Here is a 12,692-nt window from a genome sequence, read left to right as displayed (position 1 = left end):
TTCAGCTATATTTTGTGATTTGTAATTTGCTTTTATGCACATGGAAAGTGAGAGGTAGAGAAAAGAAGAGAAGCAAGAATTAAGAATGGAGAGGGAGAAAGAAGTAAGAGAGAAAGAGATAGGGAGAGCAAGAAGGTGGAAAATAGTAAAATCATATGATTTGTTGTCTGTTTTTGTTTCAGGGTGCAAAAGAAGAAAGCAACCTGATGTTAAGGAATTTTTACAAAGGGGATGAATTGTTTTTGGATATGTTTGAGGATGAGTACCAGAGTATGAAAGTAAGTATACCTGTGTGGTTGCCATGTTTAATGCATGTGGCAGTTGGTTGATGTAGGAAGCTGACCAATTGTAATGCCCTCGAAGGTTACTGTGAATACTCTTGAGACTAACTATAAAATTTTATCAGATAATAAACAGACAGGACACAACTAAAAATATTGTTTTTATTTCTGTCAGTCTCGTCCTTTGAATGTGGAATACCTGACGATGGACTCATCTTTACTGCTTCCTCCTACTGCAACACCAATGACAGGTATCGACTTCATCAAAAGACTGCCTTCTGGAGAGCTCGAGAGGTCTAGAAGAGTAAGTCAAGAATATAACAATTATTATTTACACCATTATTGGTCTAATATTTTTTAGTTGTTAAGTACTTACGACTTTTGGACGATTTTTTCCATTTTTTCCTGCATGGTTGTTTATTGCAGCTAGATGTGCCTGATGTCATCATAGCAGGATACTTCTTTACAAACAATTGTTTTTCTGCAATAACAAATTGAAACCAGATGACATACTTTGATCAGTTAGTTGTATTATTAAGTATAGTACACAATTTGTAAACATATCCTCACACAACATCTTTCCATATTCAAATAAACATTATTATATAAAACTACATAGATTCCAGGCATTTATTGGTTAAAAGCTGGGCAATATTTTCAGCCATTTACTCTAATGCCTACATCTATGTAGTAGTATATAAAACAAAATATTTACTGGGATTTAATTGGGTCATAGTTCAAAATATAAGCTCTTTTGGTGATCTGGAGGATGCTTGACTTCGTCTTGGTACATAGTACAGCTTCCATATCACCTCAGGCTATGTTTTGAACTATACCCCTCAACCCAATAAATATTTGTATATATTCAAGATTCATCAAACAGTAATATTACATCTCAAGACATAAATTGATAGTGTTAATCATGCAAAGTTCATTGTTTTTCAAATTCACACTTTTCCTTCAGGCAAGGCATTCATTTTGATACTTCTTTGATATCACTCAAGATCTAATAGTAGTTTTTGTGACTATTAATAATTACATAATTTTGTTATATTTACATACTGTTAATATAATATTTAATAGTAGAAAATATGATAACATTTTCCAACTCCAAATATTAATATTTTTTGGTTAATTGCAGGCAATACGTGTATTTATTTTGCTACGGAATCATTCCTTAAAGTTGAGGAAACTACCGGAGACACAACTACCCTTGACTGAGAAACAGGAACTCATATTAACTGGGGCTAAACTTGATCTCAGTAAGTGTTGTTTTCATTTTTATTTTTTTCTTCTATATAACAATTTCTCTATTAGAGTAGCAGTCAGTGGGTTAGGTTATTTTGTCAATGTGTGATGCTTACATTTCTCAGCAAGCACGATACTCCCTAAATATTATTAATACTTTACACATGATTCTTCATTCCGAGTATTACTGCACACAGCATTCACCTATAATGGGAAGCTTATTATGCCCTCTTTTTATGAGCATTGGTGCTCAAGAATACAACTACAGTATGTGTTTATAATATTCTCATTTGTCCTAAAGCACTGGTTGATGTAGTATGCACCTAAGTACCAGGTTTATTTCCTCTGTTGCACTAAGTACAGTATCTTTGCTTACAGCATACAAGTATGCACGTAAGTGGTAGGTTTATTTGCTTTGTGTTGTTCTGATAACACTATGGTTATTTATGCCACATAAGTTTTCTGTACAAAGGTCAATTTAAATGATGTGAATGTTACATAGGGTTCACAACCTTACTTAAAAAGTTAAAAACCTAATTTTTTAAATGAAACTTCTGCAATGATACAGTATTGAATGGCTCAGTGGTTAGGGCAGGGGGCACTGCAACCTACAGCCATAAAACATCACTGCTGGTTAAGAAGAGTAGGCTCTAGCGCATTTCAGTTCCTGTCATTGTGAAATGATGTAAAGATGAAGCTACTAAGTTCCTCTCTGTGGCTGCTACGGTAGTCCCAGGCTATTCAGCACAATGACACTGCAAGTTTATTGGTCATTCTCCTACCTTTACATTTAGCCTTATTTTTCAAACTTAACCTTCTTCTGACATGCTTTTAAACATTCTATTTCAGAAATTTGTTAACATTCTTATTTCATTGAAATCTGTATTTTCCAATCAAAATCTGTGAAATTGAAAGCATTGTCACATTATCTGTGTTTGTCTATTTCCAATCAGGAGCATTAGGGCAGCATTCCACAACAGACTGTTGACATTTTTAGGTGGCTATTATTATGTAAATTATTATTTGGAAATGTAATATTTTAATGATGCTTCTTACATTACCAAAGAAATGTCATGTCATTAAACATTCTCCTTAACATTGACTGGCTCGCTCTGTGGCGTGCTGTGCACACGTAATCGCCACCTGTTTTACATATCTGTGAGCATGCTCCAAGTCAATGGGAAAATACTGTAAAGTGAAATAGTGTTGTACTGGGCACCTAGAAGGGTTTTCCTGAACTGGGCACTGCAGACACCTGTTTGCCATCTTGAAATTTAGGCCCTTTGTCAGACAGGTTTCCCCTTGAATGAATGGTATTTGCTATATTAGAACCACCACTGACTGATTTTAAGAACTGATTGGCAGCCTTGTTTCCAAGAAACCCTCATTCTGACCTAGCTTTAGCATCGCTTTAGGGTGTGTTTTTACTGGCTATTAAAAAAATGGTTTCTTGGAAATACACCATTCATTGTGCCAAAGAACTACTCTTCCTGGGTAATTATTTTTTCGCTGCAAATCATATAGTGACCAAATTTTATTGTAATTCAACCTAGCTAGTAGACATGACTCAAGGTCAAAGAGATATAATCATTTCTTGAACAAATCTCAAAACCATTGTAATTGTATACAGAGTTTATAATAATAGAGTAATAAACCTTTAAGGTTGTATTAATTCGGTTTTTGTTTTTAATTTCTCAATATTTTGGCTATATCCTCATATACTATTATCTAAGTCAACAAAACAAGATTTATTTTTCATGTAACTTATTTAATTTTCATTAAATCTATTAATACTATATTAATGAGCATTAACATCCCTGATAATTCCCAATAGACATATTTTTAAAAAATCTCTGTATGTCAGGCCTGATACTGATTATGCTGAATTCCGGAAAAATCATGGAAGTTGAGGTCAAATCATTGATAAGGATCATCTCAATATTGACAAGAGGCGGCCACAATATTTAATTTATAAGCCATGAAATATTTCTTCCTAGGGCTGAAAAATGAAGTGAGCCACTTCAAAACCTGTCAACAGTGCAAGCTGAGGTAATTAAGCATGGCCGGCCAAGAATGCTCAGCGTGTGGTATGAATCCTCGGCAACAAGGTTCAGAACTTGAATGGAAATTAGTGCGCCAAACTGCCTTCTCCATTAGAACACAGCTTATTTTGTTTTATTTAATGAGTTTAACAAATGCCTACCACCATGGATTGTGAATCATGCCTCAAGTTGCCTACTGGTCACGGGCCAAATCGTTTCCAAAATCATTGGTGTAGAATATTAATGCGATGTCAGCCACCAGAGTTGAAACGCAGTTGCGACACAGTCCTTATCTTGGCAATGATAAGAGAATTATTTATATCTCAAATTTCCTTATTCCTAGATACATGCCCTCATTCATTCTGTTTTAGGAACTGGTTTGCAGCCTTGTTTCTAAGTAAACCTTGGTCATGGATTTAGTATTTGATTAACTGGTTAATAGTGTTTCAAAGAAATTCAATTCTTTTATGATAACTACTGTACTTTGCCTTTAGATTAAATATTTAGTTATATTGACTACAGACAGTATCAAATAATCATATTTGCACCTGTTTTAACAAAAATGTTTCTTAGTATTGTAGTTTGATTTGTAGATAAATTCTCAATTTTCTTGCATTCGATTTGAAACAGAAGAATTCCTGACAGCAGCTGAATTAGCCAACAAATTGTGTTTAAATATTTAGTTAATATCAACACAACAGGCAAAGTAACTTAATATTAAAAATCTAAATATAGAAATTTATATAGTGCTTTTTTGCCAATGGATACAAAGCACTTGGATGTGGACTAGGAACTCGACCAATGACTTTCTTCTCCTCTGAGGGTCCCTTTGTGTCTTGTAACCCTGTGCACCACACTCATCGTCCACAATAGGCTTAGATTGTACCAGTACACCAGGGTTTCCCCCTACTCGTCACGAATATGTACACTGGGTCTACAGTTTATAGTCCTTATCTGAGAAGACTTGTTCTACCACCAGAAATATAGGTGAGCGTGCCGTTCAAATTCAGCCCCTGCTAACCGCTCGGCCATTCAACTCGCCTTATACAATGATGTGAGTGAAACTCCCCTTGTAATTAACCTTATAGTTTTGATGAATTAATTTAGGCCTTCTTTCACTCTCAATACTACTTAGCTTAAGTTAATTGGAGGCACAGACTTAAAACCTTAATGGCTTATTGTGTCCCCCGCACACAACCTTTCTATTGTTATTATTATTATTATTATTATTATTATTATTGTTTTTTATTATTATTATTATTATTATTATTATTATTATTATCATTATCATCATTATTATTGCTATAAATTTTATTACTATAAATCTTATTATTATTATTATTTTTATTATTACTATTATCATTATTATTACTATAAATCTTATTATTATTATTTTTATTTTTATTATTGTATTATTATTATTATTATCATTATTATTATTACTTTATTAATTACTATATCTTCACTTACTATCATTTACTGTAATTTAATAATTTTTAAATTTTACTTAATTTCATTACATTGCCCTTGTTACTTATTTTCTTTTCTGAAGAATTTTATATTGTATTTTTTCGTTGTGTGAAATAAAATAAAATTAAATGAAATGAAACTATGTACTAACAATTATTTAATAAACTATGTACTAGTGATACTCTGAACTAGCATTGTTTTAGTTACCATATGAGAGTTTCTTGTGTTAAAAACATGATTTACTATACTATACTTCTTTATAAAACAACTTTTACTTTATAAGAGAAATCTGTATATTTTCTGTACCTGGAACAGTAACAACACCAAAGTACTATGCTACTGCACTGTATTGCATAGGCCTATTTTAATACACTACTTAAATAGGCTTTTCTTTTTCCATCTTGATTTCAGAAGTCAAAAACATTTTTCAATTTTTTTTTCAATCATATAGTGGTGTAGACTAGTCTTTTAAGAACATTTTACAGGAAAAATGTTTGGATACGATGCCCAATTATGGAGTTATGATTTTTTAAATAACGTGATGTCAGAAAATCAGCCCAAAAGCTTATCTTATTTCTGTTGGTTACGCACGGCTGATTCGCAATGTTTGTCATTACTTTAAGATGTCTACCGATTCGTGGAAAAGGCCTATGATTACTGGAATTTCAATTTCGTGTGTCAATTTTAGATTTGGATGTAAACATTTTAAAGTTTCAGTATTTGTTAGTAATAGGTTTAACAAACGGTATCTAAATTCTAAGAAAAATGTGTTACGGATTAATTGGTCAAAATGTCAGATTCCTCGAAAAGAGCATCAACAATGGCTGTTAAAGATTATGAATCAATAATGAAGATATGATGACAGTGATAAATGACAATCATATCGATAGTAATAATCGCCAGAGTGCTATGAACCAATAACTTTATTGTGTATTTTTCAGGTGAAGAAAGGGATAAAATATGTTGTAATCTCATGGATATAAACATGCATTTAACACAAGTTCCAAGATTGATTTTTCAAGAACAATTATTAGAATTTTATAACCTTTTAAGAATTTAGCTATTTTGAACGATACATTTTAATGTGTTTTGAGTACTACTAGATTCTGTTCTCCTGATATAACTATTGGAAAGGCCTTTTTAGTGTTGGTCCTTTAGCCCCTCATTTTCCCCTTTCACAATGGCAGCATTCACTAAATTTTACAAAATTTCCTCAGACTCAGCTATAGGCCTAAACCAAATATTATTGCATAAAATTCTAATATTATATTTATTGATTCCCTTTAACCCTTAAGTTTCTTCATTATATCTTCAGAATACATTGAGTATAGGTTAGACCAAGGACACATCCATCCCATATCTGTTTGTTGGTAATGAGTTCTGAATGCTGTTTCTTGTGACAGTATAAGTTCCTGATGGTGTACAAATATTCTGGTCTCCATTATACAAAACATCGTGTCAATCATCTTTGCCAGGCTTTTAGTTTCACTTAAAGCAGAACTTCCTCCTGTCTCTTATACACATCTTTACAGATGATAGTTACGTCATATCTTAATCTTAGTGTAACTTAACGTGCTCCTTTATTTTTAAATTAAAGCTTACTGTTACATGATATCTTTAATAATTATGATGATTATGAGCCTTCAGTAATTATGAGGTAAATCAAATGTTGAATATTTTACATGAAATTAACGCTGGTAGTGTAGTATTACTGATTATCTTTTCCTAGAAACTTACAGTATTTATTCATTATCAAATACTTGGAAGTGTATTTATAGCAGATTTTATTTGTGGAATTGAGTGAATTCAGTTAAATACCAGCTTTTAATGTAAAATCAACTTTTAGAGCCATTTACGTATTAATCATTAGACTCATGTTTGTGACATTTCAGCTATTTTTCTTTTTGCAATTAAAAATATAAGCCTTTTAAATGGGAAAAAAATATCTTTCATGGATGCACAATTGTCATGGTCAGTATTAAGGGGGCCTTAGTTTTAAGTCCGTATGTACACACAGTGTGACAGTGGCATGCGACAGCACAGAAAATATAGAACCTATGTTTTTATGGAGATCCACACCGACGTGTCGCTCAGCATAAAATAATTTTCTATTTTCAAAAGCTGTCACGCAACAAAAAATATTCTAACCAATTCCTGAATCTGGTCATCCTTCTGATCGTGTAGACTCCTGCCGAACAAGCCACGAAAGTTACATGCGTCATGACTGTTTACATGCGTCGTGTAAATGGAACGCATAGTGCGACAGAATATTTTTGTCGCTGCAGCATGCGCTGTCACCCTACCTGTAAATAGGCATTAAGGCAAAACTTCTTTAATTTCTTTTTTGCAAACACACTGCCCACTGATAACAATGATGTTGAATAAAAAGAAAAGTTTATGAATTTCAGAGAAAAAAAAAACATGCTGCAGAATAGGTTGTCAGTGTAGTACAAAATGAAGATCTAAGCCATCATAACTTTATTGTGTATTTTTCAGGTGAAGAAAGGGATAAAATATGTTGTAATCTCATGGATATAAACATGCATTTAACACAAGTTCCAAGATTGATTTTTCAAGAACAATTATTAGAATTTTATAACCTTTTAAGAATTTAGCTATTTTGAACGATACATTTTAATGTGTTTTGAGTACTACTAGATTCTGTTCTCCTGATATAACTATTGGAAAGGCCTTTTTAGTGTTGGTCCTTTAGCCCCTCATTTTCCCCTTTCACAATGGCAGCATTCACTAAATTTTACAAAATTTCCTCAGACTCAGCTATAGGCCTAAACCAAATATTATTGCATAAAATTCTAATATTATATTTATTGATTCCCTTTAACCCTTAAGTTTCTTCATTATATCTTCAGAATACATTGAGTATAGGTTAGACCAAGGACACATCCATCCCATATCTGTTTGTTGGTAATGAGTTCTGAATGCTGTTTCTTGTGACAGTATAAGTTCCTGATGGTGTACAAATATTCTGGTCTCCATTATACAAAACATCGTGTCAATCATCTTTGCCAGGCTTTTAGTTTCACTTAAAGCAGAACTTCCTCTGTTGTTCAAAATCAGTTGTAATTCTGACCATCCTTTTTCTGTTTTATGTTTATTTGCATTGAAGCACATATCCTTTATGTCTAAAGACTAATAAACTAATTTTGCACTTCAATTCAATTCTTTTATTCATTCTTTACAGTCAATGGCAGCAGAAGCTGAATTGCAGCATTGTATTTACAAACTTTTCTACTAAATATAATACAATTTAAAATACTGTACAAAAAATAAGACCATTATAATAATTACAACTACTGTACAAGCATAATTATAAAAATTACAATAAATATCACCATAATTACCAACATCACAATTACTATAATATATAATTATTATTAAACAATACATTAATTTCAATCCAACTTTAGGCCTGTTCAAGCACAAAAAAATATACAGGCGTGTCTTACTGGTAATTATCTGGGACAGCTGCTCAATTGTGTCTTACAGGTGATTATCTGGGACAGCTGCTCAAACGGCTTCTACCTAAAGCCTGGTTTCCTGTCGCTACAGTGCTTTCACTGCAAACGTTGACACACCCCTATTCTGGCCCGTGGTCGGTCCACTCGAGTCAGTTTGGACTAGCCAAATGAGGCCGAACAATCTGCTCGAGTTAGCTCTGTCTGTTGTGGACGGAAAACATATAAATAACATTTTAAAATCTGCTTCTTATTTCCGATCAGCACCAAGTTTGAAGAGGGCTGAATACATGTAACATTGTCAATGTGTGATAATTTGAGGTAAATCAGTCCAGCAGTTTTTGAGTTATGCACCGGGAAGGACGAACACACAGACAGACACATACAGATGCACGCTATTGCAATACCTGTCACCTCTCCACAGGCGCACATAATTGAATGGAATTGAAATTTAATAATATGGAATTATTACAATTAGTTAATTTGATTAATGTTTAATTGAATTTATTTTTATACTTTGCAGATAACAGTGATCTCATTGCATGTTCTGTGTTACCTAAAGATAGAGGGTAAGTATATCATGATAGTTTACCTGCTTTAAGCAAGGATAATAAAATTATTGGAACACACTACCATCGCAAGGTTTACTCAAAGAACCACACTCGCATGGTTACCTGCTAAGATAGGAAAACAAAATACTTGGAAACAGACACACAAACGTCGCATTGTACCACAGATAAGATAATTATTTATTATCTATTTTGCTTGCTGTCATAGCCACGTGTTATATGGCAAATTCTTCTTGGTAAAATCAATTAATCAGACTGCAAAAGTCATGATTATATAACTGATTGCCATTTATTCCCCTTTCTTCAAAGTTCAATTTTTTTTTAACTGCCAGTTCTAAGAGTTTAGTTTTTGTAACTTCTTCATCAATTGTGCTCCTTCAAATTGTGACATACACAGATAACTTCCTGTAAAATTGAATGCTTGTGTTGTATTAGTGAACCATAATTGAATTACTTTTCCCAGAAACTACTATATACATGAATAAAAAACTAGGAGCTATTTAGAGCTTAATGGTTTATGTTGCAGTCTGGCAGTAAAACCTCTTATTAACTTACCTACAGACATTTGTCTACATCTATGTTTGAAGTTTGTTACAAAAAAAAAACCTGTTCAAGTTCAAGTTTCTCCTTATTGTCACAGTTTTTTTCCGATTTAAAAAATGATGTAATGAAATTTTGTAAATTGATATTTAAATAATCTTTTGCATTTACTTTGTTTTTTAATATTCATGTAATGTTGTTGTTGTTATTTATTATTTTATTATTGTTATTACTATTATTTTCATTATTATTATATTATTATTATTATTATTATTTATTATTATTATTATTATTATTATTATTATTATTATTACGGTTATGTACACTTTTGTATACTTTCTGCTATCAGCATGTTTTATATATATTTCATGTTGTTTTATGTGGAGACCCTTTTTAAAGTGTGATTCAGTTCGCTGTTGGGAATCCTGTCTCGGTTGTTATTGTATTTTTTTTGTTTGTTAATTGTTTTACCATGGTTTTACAGTGCGAGATGCAGTAAATGAAATAAAAGGTTTACATGAAATTCTTTGAATTAATTGAATTGAATAATTCTAATATGCCTAGTACTTGGTTCAAACAGGAGGTGCTATACACATCACAAATTATTATTATTATTATTTTTATTATTATTATTATTATTATTATTATTATTATTATTATCATTATTATTATCATTCTCCTGAAGACGATTGAAGTATCTCAATCGAAACGTCGAGACTTTCTCAACTACAACAGTTCTTTTCAGAACTACTTACGTGGTGTACTGCAAGCTTCCACATATATATTATTTCTTCGCCATGCAAACCTTTAAGCAATACTTTATTATTATTATTATCATTTACTGATGCATGTATAAAATATACTGCACTGATGTAACTAAATTAAATGATATTTCTGCATTTCAGTCAAAGACAACGACGTTTTCTTGTAATGCACACGCATCAAGTTATATTGGTTGAACCTGATGTCAAGAGACTTGGATGGGGTGTAGTCAAATTTGTGGGACCACTACAAGTTAGTTCTTACATTAATTATAAACTCATTGCCTTCACAAAAGTTGGAATACTAAAATTCCAAACAGTAAAAATACTACTGCATACAAACTTGCTACTTAGCCTGTTGGTAATAGATTGACTTCAACAACCACCAATGCAGAATCGTAGGATTCTGCATTGGTGGTTGTATAAAATTGTCTGAGATGGTTTTTGATATAAAACAGCCTGCATTGGTGGTTGTATAAAATGACTTTAGACAGTGGTAGATATAAAATGCCCTATGTCAAAGAATGATAAAGAATAGCCTAATGCATTGATATTTCATCTTACTTGGGTTCATTTCATTTCATTTCATTTATTTCGCCTTTTTTTTTTTTTTTTTATCATAACATTACAGTAAAATATCCCAGGTCCAGATACTGACCTATAGAAACTTGGAAAAAGGTACATCTGATTGGCTAATGATATTAATAAGGTCAACTTCCTAACTGATAGCTCTCACTAACCGATAGTGTATCCACTTCCTAGGAACGGTTAGAGCTAACCGATCTTAGCGTTCTCACATATGTGCTAATGGTTCGGGCAAACGGTTACATTAAGGCTCTCTGGTTTTTGATATAAAACAGCCTGCATTGGTGGTTGTATAAAATGACTTTAGACAGTGGTAGATATAAAATGCCCTATGTCAAAGAATGATAAAGAATAGCCTAATGCATTGATATTTCATCTTACTTGGGTTCATTTCATTTATTTCGCCTTTTTTTTTTTTTTTTTATCATAACATTACAGTAAAATATTCAGAAAATTCGAAAAGGTAATCCATGTTTCCCCCAAGAGCCGGCAGGATTACCAAAAAGTAAAATAAATTACTGTCTGAGTGGCTCTCCAAGCAATGGGGGAAACATGGACTAGCAGTATAAATACATTATAAAAATATATAAATATATATATGTGTGAAAATACAAAAATAATTAACAATTAAAATATGTTCATTACTTATATTATTATTGTTATTTTTATTATTACTATTATTATTATTATTATTATTATTATTATTATTATTATTATTATTATTATAACAACAATAATAATAACTACAATAATTTTAATTACAATTACCAGCATAAGGTTCAGGTTCCTGGGGAGCATTCCATAATGTTGGCAAGACTAGTAATCAATGCATTGACATTCGAACCTACCAGATGCTTGTGCTACTAGGTGGAGAAACAACTTTATCTTGAAAGAGTCTTAGATTCTAAAATCTATGGTATGACCATGGACCTATAGGTCCATGGTATGACTTTTTGAAGTCAAACATTGTAGTATATTTTTGCAAATTGATGGCCAGGCTAGGGAAACACAAACTTATAATATTTTATTTTCTCTTAGGATGTTGAGGTACAAGGTGATAAGGATGACAGTCGATCATTACATGTGACGATACATAAGCGCTTGATAAGTAGCCATGCTAAACCATTTCCCCTACTGGCAGCTAGGTTTATTTTTGATGACCATATCAGATGTATGGCTGCCAAACAACGACTCCTCAAAGGTAATTATTCTTTATTCAGTCTACCTTATTAACTCTATAAGATTGCATTATTCTTATCACTTAAATGATGAAGATGGGGATGGTGACTTTGACAAACCGAATCTGATAGGCACGATATTGTGCATTATTTTATGGCTGTGTTCACACACACATATCTAATGGTTAGCAAGATCCAGATAATAACATACGCACTCACTTTTGCGTTCATAAAAGAAAATCCCAGGTCCAGATACTGACCTATAGAAACTTGGAAATGCGTACATCTGATTGGCTAATGATATTAATAAGGTCAACTTCCTAACTGATAGCTCTCACTAACCGATAGTGTGTCCACTTCCTAGGAACGGTTAGAGCTAACCGATCTTAGCGTTCTCACATATGTGCTAATGGTTCGGGAAAACGGTTACATTAAGGCTCTAGTGTGAACCTAATCTAAATAGAAAATAAGATTGTTAGTATTGTAAAGACAAATAAGGAGCACTGTGAGATTTGGCAAGTCTTCAAGCTTTATCTTTGAGA

At 32.3% G+C, this 12,692-nt stretch overlaps 1 protein-coding gene across 1 annotated transcript; it reads left to right on the top strand.

Moving 5' to 3' along the window:
* The first annotated feature begins 151 nt into the window (after positions 1-151).
* LOC117120173 (protein CLEC16A-like) lies at positions 152-12,552 on the top strand. The gene is made up of 6 exons (XM_033265197.1): positions 152-278; positions 457-585; positions 1,423-1,543; positions 9,041-9,086; positions 10,532-10,640; positions 12,011-12,552. Exons 1-6 carry the CDS (start codon positions 156-158, stop codon positions 12,203-12,205), a joined length of 723 nt encoding a protein of 240 aa, XP_033121088.1. The 5' UTR covers positions 152-155; the 3' UTR covers positions 12,206-12,552.
* The last annotated feature ends 140 nt before the right edge of the window (positions 12,553-12,692 follow it).

The sequence above is a fragment of the Anneissia japonica genome, unplaced genomic scaffold (assembly GCF_011630105.1).
Source record: "Anneissia japonica isolate Jap-2015-1 unplaced genomic scaffold, ASM1163010v1 scaffold11378_len12762_cov224, whole genome shotgun sequence".
NCBI lineage: Eukaryota > Metazoa > Echinodermata > Crinoidea > Comatulida > Comatulidae > Anneissia > Anneissia japonica.
Note: the sequence above shows the minus strand (reverse complement) of the source record. Positions and strands in the feature narration are given on the sequence as shown.